The sequence below is a fragment of the Columba livia genome, chromosome 3, assembly GCF_036013475.1.
Source record: "Columba livia isolate bColLiv1 breed racing homer chromosome 3, bColLiv1.pat.W.v2, whole genome shotgun sequence".
In the NCBI taxonomy this organism is placed as follows: Eukaryota; Metazoa; Chordata; class Aves; order Columbiformes; family Columbidae; genus Columba; species Columba livia.
In genome coordinates this window covers 16,087,443-16,103,499 of record NC_088604.1, presented here as the reverse complement: position 1 = coordinate 16,103,499, position 16,057 = coordinate 16,087,443, and the positions used below count along the sequence as shown (strand labels likewise).

The window sequence follows — 16,057 nt, the reverse complement described above, 5'->3', positions numbered from 1 at the left end:
ATAGAGCATTATCCATTTAAAAGAATGAAAGCATGAGTATGAAGCAGTAGTGAATGGAAGAAGTTTTAGAAAATGCAAATTCATTAATTGAAAAATTTTCTTTACAATAATTGAAACAAATGAGGCACAGATTTCTATACGTTGCAGATGCTGTTAAGTTTCATTTATATTCTTCTACTTAACAGAAGCTGAGCCAAGGCTACTCAGTAAGTGGTAGACCTTTTTTCCCCACCCCTATTCTGTGCGTGTGTAATCAGAGAAAAGACATTCATAACTAGTTTAAAAGATCCACTTACAGTTTGTCATGATGTAATTTGGTCAAAGATACACAAGGGTTTGCTTCCCACAAAGGGCAGTAATACTGACATAGGTCAGTAAAATAATTTAATTGAAAAACCCCCAACTACAACAAGATTCTCACAGTACTATTAAAAAAGAATAATTCACAATACTGATCCATAACTTACCATAAATATTTCAGAATGGTTTACGTTAAAACGTAGCTTCACTTTTCCACTTCTCTTTTTAAATAACTGTGACAATACAGTGTTAAAACTGTTTCATTACTGCAAGTACAGCAGTTATTTAGCTGTAAAATGGGCTGCAACTAATATAAAGTAGCAGCTACCTACTGTGGTTTTAAACTAAAACCTGATTATTACACCTATTGTAATAAAATTACAAATATAAAATGGAAAAGTACTAGACATCAATTTTTCCAATATAAAAGCATTCTGCATGTAGACTCAATGACTTCTGGTTCATGGTATTTCTGAAATTGCTCTCTTCAATTTGAAACAAAACATGTTCCTCATGAAAGAAATTCTGAATTTTGACCCACATCAGTGAAATAAAATACGTAAGTGTATTGTTCCTTGCAATGATGAACCGCAAAGTTGTTTTAAGCAAATATAAGAGCATAAGGGTGAGATTAGAGTATGGGCTTTCTGTGCAGCAGTTCTATAGGAAGTGTTAACAGGAGCCAGGCAAATATCTTTGGGTTCCTGAGCGGTGCTCTGAGAACACTGGGGCACCAGTGGCAGCACCGAGCCACAGCCACACCGGGACTTCACTGATGTCCAGCTTTCCACAACTGCAAGTACGTATCACTGAAACTATTTCCCTCTTTTCAGTTGTTCTACCATTATTATTCTTTACATTCTGAATGAGCATGAGCTGGTGATGGGCACCTTAAATTATGGAGCAATAGTATTTATGACAAATGTGTGACACCTCACCTTTTATATTAAGTCTCTTAATTTTTGCTGCAACATGTTCTAGTTTTTCTCCCTCTATCTTCATATGATTATAAAATACAACTTCGTTTTCATCCCACAACAGTTCTTACCAAAAGACATTAACCTAGCCCCCTACAGACATGGCCAAAGAAAAAACAGTAAGTAAATCAAAACTGACTTAAGGAGACACAGGATGGGAATGCACAATCTCAATCATGGGTCTTGATCCAGATCACAGACACATGAAAATGTAATGTCCAATAAGCAACATTAGGGAGATATGTACATACTACAAAATTCTTCCCACAGTCTCATGAAAATCACTTCTGCAAAAGCACTTGGGGCACGTCTACATATCACTGAGGTTATACAGATTCCATGGCTGAGTAACATCCACCCTTGTAGATACTCAAACTTGGCCAGTCATGACCTGAGCAACCTGTTCAGACTTTAAGTTACATATAACTTCAAAGTTTGGCCCTGCTTTGAGCAGAGAATATATGACCCCCAGAGGTCCCTTCCAACCTAAATTATGTTAAGATTCTACATTGTCAAATAGCTTCTCTTTCACTCCCTGTCATGAGCCTTTCATTATCCTGCATGGATGTTAATGCACTCCTGGGTTCTCCTTTGCAAAAAACAACAAGCTCAAAGGTGAAACCTGGATGAAACGCTGAAGATAATTCACTCCAATGACCTCTCTCTGTAGCCACTATGGATGAGAAAAGACCAGGTTTGTTCACTTCAGTGTTGCACAGTCCACACTTACACTATACAGTTATTCTCGAGGACACCAAAAGGAATTTGTACACACAACTAGGGTACATGAGAGGTACCCTCAGCGCCATGCCACAGAGTCTCAGTTTTGGCAGGCTTCAATTCTTTGCTTACATTATTTCTGGAACTTTGATCCAAAAAAAAAAAAAAAACACAAGTATACAGAACACAAAAAATGGTATTTATGCCTTTAAGGGCTCAAAAAAACCTAGCCCAATTCCTACATAGTGAAACACAGTCTGTTTCAGAGGGGGCTAAACCAGCATGGAAATGAGTTAATATTTTCATCAGCAAGGTCCTGCAGACCATTACACTCTTGTCGCAGTGTAAGGTACAAAATGCCCACCACCTCAGCAGGGATCCATAGTTAAGTGTTTGTCTTAATTAAAAAAAAAAAGGATTCATTCTTAACTGAAGTTGGCAGAAGAGACAAGATAAGTTTTAACTCATTAGAAATCTCAAACTCACTTATCTACAATCTTGAATTTGAGCTGCTAGCGTGAATCAAAGTCCAAGTGACTCTGTCTTCCCTGCTACCTCTCTCCAAAATGAAGATAACGGAGTTTGCAACATAGGCATTCTCTGGATCAATAATTTTGTCCTGTGCCATCCTAGCAGCCCTAATTTTTGTTTCACCTTTTTCAGTCTGCTTTCTCAAAAGGACGTAGGTGTCACATACTAGTTAAGAACTAAGCAAGTTGGATCAAAGAGAGAAAATTAAGGCAATTACAACTAGAGGTACAGCCAAAACGTGTGTGCACACGGAAGCACCATTTTGTAAAATACTTTCACTCCTAAGGTAGGATCTGGAAACTCTGGTTGAAATTGACCCTCCATTTTGACCTCTAAGCATAACAACATGAGACACAGCAAATCTGAAAACAGTCACAAAAAGCAACCAAATCTGTGCACTTAGTAATCTACACTTAAAGCCAAAGTATTCCATCCCAGGGAGGGCACAATAAGTGCTGTATCTAAAAGCAAGAAAGATCAAATAGTTGTGAACATTTGTAAAAATTTGTAAATTTGCTGTAAAGAAATTTTTCCTAGCTCTTGAATACAAGCTCTAACTCATCTGGGACTCAGCCGAGACAAAAGGCCAAAATTTCTCCTCTTATGAAACAAACACTTCAGATATTTGAAAGGGTAAAAGAGGTCAGTCGCTCAATAGGCAGCACAGCAGTTCCTAACTGCACAGGCTCTGATTTAATACAGATGCAAAGGAAACAATGACACTAATGAACAAGTAACCATTTTTTCCTAACTCAGAAGGAGAAAAGGTGCACCTAATTTGTATCACCTAAACAGAAAAAAAAGACCACAGCTTGGGTTAACACAAGCTTTCCCTTTTGAACTTACTAAGACATTAAAATATCTAACGTACCTGAGTTTGGATACAGGCAGACATCATTGATATCGTATTCTGGCTCCATTGAAGTAAATATCTTCCCCTGAAATTGTAGGAAGAATAGCTATTCTAAGGAATCCGAAACAATATAATATACTTAAATTTAGTAAATCTAATCATTAAGAACAGCGATTATAGAAGCTAAAAACATGACAGAATAAAGACTGAACAGATTTTGCAGAACAATAAAGTATCTGAACACAACACAAGGAACGCAATATTGTATTTTGTGTCTGATCCTACCTCTTATAAGGAAGTGCAGCCTACTGGTTATTTAAGACACAGCAACGTACAGTGGCACTTCTAATCTCTCAGCTCACACTTCTGTGTTGAAAATATGTATGTCACATCTGCTTTATTTTATGCAAAAGGAGCGGTGAGGTCTATAAGTTCCTGGCACACGGCTAGCATAACCCCCCTTTTGTTTAAGTCTGAACATGGTAGTTTTAAATAATTTTATTTTGCTAAGTATTATTAGCTGAAATTATGAACTGGGAGTCTAATTTTATTCTGCAGTTTGGTTCCTCCACCCTGCCTGTGTCTACATAAAATCAAATATAGCTCAGCACTTCATCTGCAATTTATAAGCTCAGTATTGAAGAGGTTTAAACATAAAACTAGTAAAAGCATCCAGTGGCATCTAGGTTAGCTCAGAATTGAAGTTATAAAGGTTATTTAAGAAAAAGGTAAAAGCAGGAAACAATATTCTCAAAAAAAAAAAAAGAACTGGAACAGAGTCTGAAAAACCCAGACAAAATACAGGTGCTCTTCTAAGCCAACACACGAGACAGCCAGTAAAGGAAGAGTCTCTAAGAACTGGGCCACAGAATCTGAAGCATGAGAGTACATGTCTACACGGTTCTAAATGAGGGACAGGAACAGAGCAAATTTTCATCCTATTCCTCCTTTTTCTTTCCCTGCAGCAATCCCACCTACCTTTCTGGGCCCGTCCTTTCCCTCCCAGTTACATGCTGTTACCCCACCCACCTCTGGTCTCTCCCCGATGATTAATATGAGTCCTCCCCACCCCGGTCCCAGCAGACAAAGCCTCCCGCTCCCCACCCCAAGGCACGTCTCAGCATGGGGCTATTCTGGTATCAAAGCCATATGCTCTCCACCCCGCAGTCTGCCTCTGCACTTGGGTCCCAGCCAGAGATAGTCAGGAACCAACATCTGGCAGAGGTGGAGCCAGCTGGAACATAACTCTAGGAAAGAGTCCAAAGCTATCTCTGCCCTCCAGCAGTGAGACACCCTCCCTTTTCCCACTGCAGAGGCCACCTGACAAACTTGACAGCCTTTCATTCTCTATAAGGGGAACATATATATATACCTAGGAAAAAACAGAGAGAGGCCACCGCAGATGTTTCAAATAATATCCAATAATTTCTCTGCCCTTCTAAACAATAAAAAAAATAACTGCAGAGGAGCCTACAAAAAACTGCTCGCGATCAGAGAAAAAATAAAGGAGGCTGTTGAAAGTTCATGAAGAAGCGCAACAATAGAGAAATGACTGCCTGAAATAGTCAGAAAAAAGCATCTCTAAACTAGTGTAACTGCTCTTGATAGGTTTCACTATAAAGCTAGAAAAGCATAGATGGAGCATATTTTTTAGAAGGAATACAATGAGTAAAGTTAGCACCTCAAACCAAGTTAGAGTAGCATTACTATGAACCTATTTGGTAATTATTTCGTGCAAACTTCATTGATGGAAAGGTAAAAACAGCTTAATATAATGAAAGAAAGTCTTACGAAACTTGAAAGATTTCAACTTCACTTAGGGGTGCAAAAGGCAGGGACAAAGCCGTTGCCTATTGCAACATAGTCCATTAATACAGCATAGTACACCCTGTTATTTGGACCTAGGCTCAGTAACTGCTTCAGTATTCAAATAGGTTGCTCTGAAAATAAGCAGTACCTGAATTTAATAGGTCCTAAACTAACGGATAAACCTTTGAAGTTAGACCTTTGAGCAGGGAATTGGAATGGTTTCTCTGACGAAAAATTGTAACTGGATGTGTTCAAGCACACTGTGAGAAATACACAAACCAGGGTAATGGTTAAGATACTACTTTTCACGTTTAAATCCTTCTACTGAAAGAAGCATCGTGGGCAGACATGTACAAACAGCTAAAAAAATATACCTAAGACTATATCTTTATACCTGACAGGCTGCTGAATACCTTCCCAGATGTTGGTGTATTTAGTCTGACAGGACAAAATGCTATGTAAATCAGAAGACATTAAAAATCCAACTTCCTACAGTGAATTTCAGATTTATTATTCGAGCTTCACGAAAAAAAAAAAAAGAAAAACTAAAAAATCTGAATGAAGCAACATAAGAATACTCACTGTATCTTTGTTCCACATTTTTATGATTCGTGAATCTGCAGAGATAATTAAATCCAACTGACGCTGAAACTGAATTGACTTAATAGGCAGGCCATAGTGGTGATCTTTGACTATTAATGGATTACTAGACCGGAGATCATATAATAAAACCTTGAAGAGTACAAGACAGATTAAACTTACAATATTATAAGATCAAGAAGAAGTCATGTGTACCAGATCTTAACTAAAGACTTAGTGATGCTTGATATTTTTTACTTGAATATATGGACAGGATTTAAATAACAGAAATAATTTCAAATTCTGGAAAAAGTGTATTAAGTGAGCCCAGTTTATTCTGACAATATGGAGAGTGTTTCAAGAAGATGGACGCAATATTTTACAATTACAGAAAAATTTACAAACGGTGTAACGAGTTATCAGGTTTTAGTAACCTTTTTATAAATGCTCTGTTCCCTCCACCTGATGTACAAAATTGAAATTATAGTTGACACTTCGTGGTTGCAGAGATATAGTGATTTCAAAATGGGTCCAACTTTTTGAAACACCCCGTATTTTAACCTCAGAATGCTTCAGTCTAGAAAAATTAGGAACAAGTTTAAGAGCTCATCATCTTTCTAAAGTCTTTTAAATTTCTGTTGAAACAAACCACTTTTAAGGCTCTTAATTACTCATCTCTCACTTTCAGATTCTTGTGCTGTTCATACAAGATTTCAATTTTCAGACTCCCACATTCAGTGAACATCACTTCCACTCAGTTAAACACCACAGAAGGCAATATTTTATTTTAAGTAGAGAGTACATGCCCTGTCTTCCAGAAACCTGGATTTTTATCTCCAAAGTTTCCTATGGAACTTGGGAACACCTTACATCTTTCACAAGCAAAGTGTAAGTATTAATAATTTTTGAAAAAAAAAAATTACCAGTTTGTTTAATTAAAAAATATAATCTCCAATAAAACTTGTCTAACACGTATACTATCATTAGCCCAAACACAACTCTTACGTATGTATCTGTTCTTGAACAAACTGCAGTTTTCTAAACCCAACAAAATATTGATGAAGGCAGAAAAAAATCTCCACTCCACAAATATGATGGTAACAACGAAAAAATGAATCTAAATGACCCCTTACAGAAAAATAAGGCAGTAAAAATCATAGCTGAAAGACAATCACTTCTGCTTTCTTAGCCACAATCCAGGGACAGCATATGTGACATGGAGATGGTACTGATAGTCTCAAAAAGCAACAATTTGCGTGCATACATGACTCTTAAGTCATGAGAAAACTGCAGAATTTGAAGTTACAAAGTAAGTATGTTATAATGATTTTAAGTGGTCGCCACAGTATTCAGAAGAGCAAGACCATTTGACAAAATTAACTAGCAATTTAAGAATTACTATTACTACTCTATACATGTAATTTATGCTCTTGTAAATACTTTCATTATTATGTATTTACATTATAATAAGTGCATTCAACGTACAATAGACCTGGACTGGCAATTGCAAGAACAGGATCTCCTAAGAACTGTTGTAGATGAACTTTACCTGCCCTGTAGATGTTCCAACAGCCATGTTCAAAGCTCCATCAAATTTCAGTGCTGAAATGGATGGCAAACTGTCTATCCTGAAAAGCACAATGCTTACAGTTGGATATTATTCTAATAAAGGCTGGAAATAATTTTTTCAGTGTTAAAAATAGCTAAGATAATGAATGTAAATTAGTTTACAGATATCACTCAGAAATACTACTTCAAAAAGTACTGTTTACATTCACAACTTGTGTTTGTATAGAAAATCAGCCACTACTACTCAGACAGATAACTAAGAGACTCCTCTATGACTAAGAAAACCATTCACTCACAATGAGAAGACAACCAGACAGATCATTTTAATGCAAAGTGGGATTTATTTCTAAAAGTAAAACTACTGAAAAAAACAGAAGAGCACCCTTTGACAAGGCAGCTTTTACTCACTCTGTGTCTGCTGTCACGCTGCTCAAAGCACAGTCCAACAGCCCAACTCGATTTCTAGTTCGAGGATCCCAGCATTCCACTTTACCCTAAACAGTTTAGAAAATACGTTTCAACTTTACGCAACAGATACCTGGTATTCTGAAAGTGTTTGAATAAAATTACGAATTATTTCATCTATGACTGATGAATCAAATTTCCTAGGTTGACATGAGTGGTCTAATAATGGCATATAAGCTCCACATATTCATATTTTCAAAAAATGTGATCTAAATTAAAATCATTAACACCAAATTTCTGAAGATTAATAGGGTAAAATTGCTAGCTAATTACTACAAATGGCTACACTATAAAGCAAGATAATATTATTTTCTCTCCCGCCTGCAAAATCTCAAGCATTTTAGCAAAAGGTCAGAAATTTTATCTGCACTATGCTCTAAAAAGTCATCTTGTTTAACAGATCTACACTTGAAACAGCAAATGAGATGAAATTAATTAATTAGGCTCTTGTCATGATTTTTTCCTATTCTCATGCAAACTAACATAAAAAAAAAGAAACAAGCACTACTGCCCTTTTTATAAAACAAATGCAAATATTTACCTCAGCCGTCCCCATGGCAAACAAGAAGTGTACAGGATTTATGTCACAGACATTACTCTCTCTAAAACAGAGAAAGAAATTTAATGACTTCAAAATAATTTAACACATTAACAACTAAAAAGACTCCTGTGATCATTGCTCAGCCTGGAAAAGCAAAAGCTGGAGGGAGAGATGGATGGCCACCTAACAGCAGCTTCCCATACTTAAAAGGAGCTTATCAAAAATTTGGAGCTATCAGAGACAGTGCTAATTACTTAAAACAGGCTGTGTTCCAACTGGATGTATGGATAATATTTTTATACCATGTAGATAATTAACCATTGAACAGGTTGCCCATAGAGGCTGTGGAATTTCTTTCCTTGGAGTTTTCACAACCGTGTGCAAAAATTCATCCGAATTCAGTGTGACCGTGCCCGAAGCAGGAGGCTGGGCTCTAAGGTTCTTTCCAACTGGAACAATTCTGCATTTCTCTGCCCATACCCACCACCAAGCCTTTCCTTATGACTCTGATCCTCTATATTCTTAAACACATCAATTATAACAAAAGGTGTTCCTGATGACTTCCATTCTGAAGCTTACAAATTCAACGTATTCTGATTAATTATTTCTTTTCCTCCCTCAAGCATCCCGTTTCTCCACAGGGCACCCAGCAGCCCTCTATTTCTCCAACAATTCTTCCAAAGTACAAATATTTGACTTTACACCACTCATCCTGGCACTTTCTAACTTCTTTCATTCAAAGTCCTCCACCTCTAATTCTGTAACTCATCCAATTCCCCTACCCTCACAACCTTCTCACGACTTCAAGCATCATCTCCCCAGTTCAGATTTTACACAAGACCCTTAATATTCCTGCTCCAGGATATTCCCGCCCCTCCACCCCCCTTTTTTTCTCTACTGCTCAGTTTCTGTAGTTATTCCTGCCCAAATATTCCTTCATCCATTAAACTCTCCGACCCACTGAGCACCAGCTGTTGCCCACCAACTAGCCCCTTCATCTAGTCGAGTCTGTTACTCTCATCTGCTTCTTCCCACGTAAAAGAAGCCCAGCTCCTGCTCTGGTAGGATTTTCAAACGAATCAAACACACACTGCAAATATAAAAATTCTCTCTGGGCTACTCCAAGAGCAGAAGGACAAAGACATGCCTGGGAAATTACATACCCTGTGGGTAGATCTCTATATGCTGGCTAAATTGAGCAATAATGTCAAAGTTTTAATGAAATGCTCTTAAGATCAAGTTATATAATACCTACTACAAGTCTCCATTAAGCAATTTTAAAATATCCCCAAAAGAAAACTCAATTAAAACATAAAAACTAGAACAAATAATTACAGAACATAAAATAAGGCTTAGATTCGGCATATGTTCCGTTTTAGCTCTACAAGGCGTTTGGGCAGCTCCAGCAGTGAGGGTGAGCACACTGGTCGTTTGCTTCCACCTGGTGGAAAGAAGGCAGATGGGTGCCAAGCATTACAGATAACTTACGAGGCATCAGTCTGCAGGGAGTTGAGAAACCTTCCTTGTTCCAGGTTTAGCCTGTATACTTCAGAACTACAAAGGAAAAAAAAAAACAAAGTTACTCCTTTCCGTCACAAATACTGAAACATACTGTTATAAGTTAATAGGAGTCATAAGGAATCTTGCTGACAGCCTAATTTTACCAAATTTTCAGACTTCACATTCTAAAACATAAGACTCATCTATCCTTTGGTGTTAAAAAATACAGAGAAAAATGTGTATGTTCACCAAAGATATTTATTACGCTGTAATATCATACCAATTACCCTTTTTTCAGGGAAAAAATGTATTAATTCCTAAGTTCTTCTAATTTCCTTTGATTTATATTACATCTTAAGTTGCTAGTTATTTGTTTGAAGCCCTAAAGACTTAGTTTTATTTTTAATGTATCTTCTCACAAACTTTAATTAATTATGTGATTTGACTCACACTTTAACCGCAACAAAACATCAACCAGGATAGAAAATTATTTAATACTCTTTACTTAGATGCTAGTCACTTTTTAAAACAGTACATTGAATTGTAATTTTTACAACAAACTTGCAAATATATCATGTACCTGGTTTAAGAATCAAAGAAAAAAGTATTCAAACAGTACAGGGACCTGAATTAATCTTAGTCTTCCCACATCTTTCACTCTTCACAAACCGTCTCCATTATTCATTTGGAAGGAATTGCCACTTCCCCCAATTTCTTAACTTTTCTGGAATTTCAACGTCCATTTTATTATCGGAAAACACTGATAACAAAAATGAAACAGAAAAATCCACTTATTCAATACCTTGCTCCTACAAAGTACAGGTCACATGACGGATAGTGATACGAGAAATCTCTACCAAATTTTGGTATTCTTGTCTTGTAGTAATGGCCATGTTGGGAATGAAACTCCACAAACCTGCCACACTCCAAGAAGACAATCTGAAAATAAAACAGAAAGCATTGAAACACGCAGAAGCAGACAAGTCTCCTCAACTTGTCTTACAGCAGAAACTCCAGTGTTTTTTTTAAAGCTCACACAGGTCTATCACAACTCATTTAAACCATTTCTGTGACAATGATGCAACCGACTAGTGCTTCGTCATTTTCACTAGTCACAGCAAAGAGCTTTATTAAAAAAGATTAGATGAATATCCACAAGCGTACAGTATAGAGGTCATATAGTCACCCTAGTGTTATGCTGCACCAAAATTCAGATCTGTACTTCTTTCAGACACCAGAGTCAACGATTTCTTCCAGGTACAATGCCATGCAGACATCAACATGTTCATAGGTACTAAGCACTTGTACCACACATCCTGATGCACAGCAGCATTCCTATAAATGAAATCAACAATCTTTGTGCATTTTTTTGTTGTTCGCCAACTGAATAAGTACATTGTTTCTTTCTGAAACTTAGACAAACATCTTGGTCCTGGAAGAGCCCACAGGCAGGTACTAGTAGAAGGTTAGATCTATCCTAGTAAATAAAATAGATTAGAAAAGTGCTAGTTCAGTTTAGTTTAGAGTATGTATAGTCCATACATCTTCTAAAAGTAGCAGATAATGAACATTTAAAATTTCCTACTGCTGGACTACACTGTTAGCAACACAAATAAGGATGAGAAGCTCAGGAAAAGCGAAGTACAGAAGTTACTTTGAATCTGTCATCTTTAATTATATATCCATATATTCTTCCCTTACAAGACACAGAGAAAGTACTGACCTGGGCTAGTATTTAATGCCTACTCATCACTAAGTCCTCCCCTACTTATGATTTTTCTGATATCAGAAACCCTAGTGTTTCAACTTTTATTCATGGACTTGCTCCTCTTGGTCCAAGACCAAGCAGAGTATCATTTTTCACAAGCGTAACTACAATTTCATAAGAGATTGCAGATGCAGCTGCACAGGTGATGTTATACAATGTTTTTCATATACACTCCAATCAATCCTTCGTGTGCCTAATGTCTTTATGCTTTAACTGGAGGTTTACAACAAGAAAAGCTCTTAACTTATCTGTTTGAAACAACACCCAGATTAAATCTTTTCTGTATTATCATTGCAAAAGAGAAATGTCTGTATCTTCATGTAGTACAGAAGCTGAGAAGAATACAAAATTAAATTGTATTTAATTTAAAACTATCGGTATCATATTCTCTTAGTTCACTATCGGTAAGCTATCAAAAACCTGTTACCAGGAAGAAAGATACAGTTTGCTTTCAATCAGAGAAGCAAAATTTCTTCTCACCCACTCTAAAAAGATTTTAGAAAGTTTTTGATAGTTGCCAAAAGCAACCAAATATTCTGCAAGTGGTTGCCTTCCCGCTAATAATTTTCTACTTTAAGAAAAATTTCTATAATATTGGACTTGAAGATATTTGTGCCTTCTCTCATTAGCAGTGGATACAACTCACTGTAAGTCATGTTTGCCTTTCCTTCATACTAATCAAATTTTGGTCACTACCAGAAAACTACAACCTCAGGGTGGCAAAAACATAGCCACCAGTGTGTGGCAAAAATACTGAGCAGAAATAAATGTCTTTTTGCAAAAGGCTGCGGAAAGAGAGATATTACTCTCTCCTTAGTCTAAAACATAGACCAAGTCTAAAACTTTTAAGCCTAAAACATAAGAGCACAGAAGTGTAACTAGCCTTATGGATACCAACAGGAATGAAAACCAACAGCCTGTTATCACTGTGAAAATGCAAATAAGCCTCAAAAGACAACCTTATGAGATGGTGGGAAAGGACTGAGGAGAAGCTGTTTTCCCTGCGCTGCTAAAGCCTGAGGCAGCGTCTAGTGAGGGACAGTGAGAGCATCGAGAGGGCTGCCCAGACAAGGGGCAGAACACAAAGCGTACAAAGAAAGATTGGAAGGATCTTCGCTTGTTTAGTCCCCTTTCAACAAATATTTTTATGATTCTAAGCATTTCAAGTATAATTTCTCAGATATTGTTACCCCTTTCTAACATGTCCAAAATATTACGACAGCTACCTGAAATTAGTTTTCTTTCTAACGATTTGGTAAGGCTTAGAAAAACAAAATTGAGAAGTTGTATTGAACTGTGAAAGTAGGGCTTCAGTCTGAAACACAGTACCAATTTCAGCTGAAAACACCCACAAACCTTACTGTTCGTAACCAGTCAGAAACACATTGGCAAACACAATGTGTTGCACAGCCTCTCAAATAACTGGTTGGTCTGTACAACCAGAAGCATTCCCCCATAGCCAGAGAAGCTAGAGGCAACTGTACCGTATCAGTCACCTTCTGCTACTTGAATTCGTGCACATTATTGGAAATCTCAGAGGGGAAAAAAAATCAAAAATACTTAAGCTAGAAGGATCAAATAGAAACATTTATTAAAACAAAGCCATACTGGAAACACTAAGGTCTGTTCTCAGAAAAAAAACACAGTAATTTTAAAAAAAGGCTTGTCCTAATGAAATGAGCAAAATTGATGCTTAAATTTCACATTTAATTTTGAACATAAAACCTTGATGAATCCGCAAAGTGAAGTCTACAGAAAGAGGTAATGTCTTTTCTTACAGCAGCTTCTGCAGCTGGAGAAAACAGATGAGCTCTCAAGCACATGAACACTTTTCCAACTGTTAAACAGAATTAGAATCAGTGACCATATTGGGCCTGAAAAAGGGCTGATGGTCCTAAGAACTCAACCATTTCCTCTAGGTACAGCACTTCATTCAAGAAAAAAAGGCATTCTTTCTCTCCACATTTTTTGCCTCATCCATGTGCTTATAATCATCATGACTACAACAATCCTGACAAATCAGACTATTAACTTACACCATTTTTGAGAGATGGGATAGCTATAGGTATCTGTGTCTCACTGGTCACAAGGGATTGTGACTACATGTTATTCTAGAAAGAATAACTAATTCCATTTTTCGCATTATTTTGTTTGTAGGATAGATCACTATTTGGAGTTTTTCTCTCCTACAGACAAAACACTTTTAAAGTGGTAAGGCAAATTGTAATACAAAGAGACAAAGAAAACAAATAATATTTATCCTGTTTGTTTTATTAAAAAAACTTTTCTGTTCCAAAAGTTGTGTTGATTGACTGCCTTTACTATATATGAAAGTACATTTTAATATACATATTAAACCATTTTTTTCATTTATATATTGAAAACATTAAACGTACCTTTGAGTAATCATCTGATAAAATCTCAAATGTAACCACTAGAGGAAAGAGCAAGAGAATGTTAAGACAACTAAGTAAGCAAACTTATTTGGAAACATTGGCATAAATCCTGAAAACATTTATACTCATGCTAAACTATAGTCATATAAGTATTCCCCACAGCTGTCAATGCATAATGCAAGCACTGTGATAAAATCTTTAATTATATAACCTTATTTACAAAGTAGTAAGTAGTTTTTTTTAAACTTTAGAAATGTATGAAGCATCTTGTAATCTTTTTATCCTTCTTGTATACTTGACATGTTCGTCAACACAATGCTCAACACTGTATCTATTGGCTCAGGGAAGGTCTAATCAAATGGTTTTCAGTGAGTGTTTGGTCCACGGACCTTTGGTAATCTGTCAAAAATAACAAAAAATTACTTACATTTGGGCATACTACATACAAACCCACATATGTGATCATTCTAAAGAGTCAACACTTCCACAGAAAAAGTTCTAGGGCTCAAAAAACAAACCAAAAAAACCACAAACAAACAACAAACCAAAACAAAAACAACAAAAAAATCAAAGTTGAAAAGCTACCTACTATGCACACTGAACACTGCAATGTATTGAACTTCACCTAGTTTTAAATGAGCTGGGTCGGGAACATTAGGGAGTAGTTGCTTCAGCTAAATTGGTTCCATTTAAATTAGGTAGCTCATTTAAAGTTACCTGAAGTGACTCTATGCTACATTTCCAATTAAATATACTTTTGCAATCTAGTAAATGCCAGCTAAAAAAAATGTTTACCTTAAGCTCTAATTACCAGCAAGCATTTACTATTAAAATGATCACTACTCTTTTAATAAAGTGGGTCTTGCTCTTGCCACACCTTCCTCTCCCCAGTCTCTCTGAAGCTGTAGCCCTAACACCTGCCCTCTTGCCACATTGTAGCTCCATGTCCCTTCACCCCACATGACTCCTTGTAATCTTGAGGCCCAGGTTAAAGTAAAACCAATATGCTCTTCTGCCCTTTTCCTGACCTCATTTGGTAGTTCTCAATTTTTATTTTTCACATCATTTTCAGACACAGACCAGTTTAATTCTTCCATAATGAGTTAGGACTTCTGCCAATCTATGCTCATCCCCTCACTGTTTTGATCACCTCTATATCCCAGTTTTCAGCTGTCAGGCTTCTAACAAAAAACAAAACCAAACAAAACCACAAAATTCTGGTCCCCAACTCTATGCACCCTAAAACTCAGAGCCACAGCAGCTCTGACCTCCTCCCCTACTCTAACTGGCAGCAGATTCGCCCTTTCCCATTGTCTAGATGGCTCCTTGCTCTCCTCACCATAGTTGTTCTCCCTCTAAATTAGTAGCAAACAAGGTGTAAGCAAGGCCTTAGCCGTGCTACCATCTATCCCCAAGTACCTTGTTTCCACAAAAACAACTAAAAAAACCCAAACCAAACAAAGAAACCTACCCTCAGGGAATTCTTTTTACCCTGTAACTCACTTACTGAGCTTGGGGTTAAGTGAGAAAACCGTCATTACAGACAGTGCAACTACAGTGCTTCTTCCTGCCTCCCCAGAAGGGGACAGAAGAGAGATCCGGCACTACCCATCCAAACCCTGCGCTTACTGGCTCAATGTAAATCTTACATTCCTCACACCGCTCCAAGAGAGGAAAGAACATTGACGGAGAATGAAAAGGGAAAAATACAGATAAAGACTAGGTGACGTTTTACTCTAGATTCTTGTTCCCCCAAAGAACACTCCGTCCCCTTAGCACAGGAAGGAACATTTCTACTCAAGTCCAATCTGAATTATGTATGGAAGATATCTTGTACTAACAGCCATAGCTTATACTAACCTTCAGAATCTAAGCATCTTTCAAATTTCTGGGATAACTGATAGGTATCATAACAGCGGACCCTTGGCTTGTAGGTTCCTGAAAGAATAATTTGATCTTCAATAAAAAAAATTAAACAAAAAGATAACATTAAAGCATTTTTTAAAACATACATCTTACATACACAGGTTTTACTGCATTTCAACCATG

At 36.9% G+C, this 16,057-nt stretch overlaps 1 protein-coding gene across 1 annotated transcript in view; it reads right to left on the bottom strand.

Annotated features, from left to right (window-relative positions):
• NOL10 (nucleolar protein 10) overlaps positions 1-16,057 on the bottom strand; it is a 51,069-nt gene that overhangs the window by 32,984 nt on the left and 2,028 nt on the right. The window contains exons 4-12 of the mRNA XM_005506835.4: positions 15,869-15,946; positions 14,009-14,046; positions 10,647-10,783; positions 9,833-9,898; positions 8,345-8,405; positions 7,747-7,832; positions 7,319-7,397; positions 5,773-5,922; positions 3,400-3,466 (exon numbers count right to left, since the gene is read on the bottom strand). Coding sequence (XP_005506892.2) covers positions 3,400-3,466; positions 5,773-5,922; positions 7,319-7,397; positions 7,747-7,832; positions 8,345-8,405; positions 9,833-9,898; positions 10,647-10,783; positions 14,009-14,046; positions 15,869-15,946 — 762 coding nt within the window. The remainder of the gene's footprint in view (positions 1-3,399; positions 3,467-5,772; positions 5,923-7,318; positions 7,398-7,746; positions 7,833-8,344; positions 8,406-9,832; positions 9,899-10,646; positions 10,784-14,008; positions 14,047-15,868; positions 15,947-16,057) is intronic.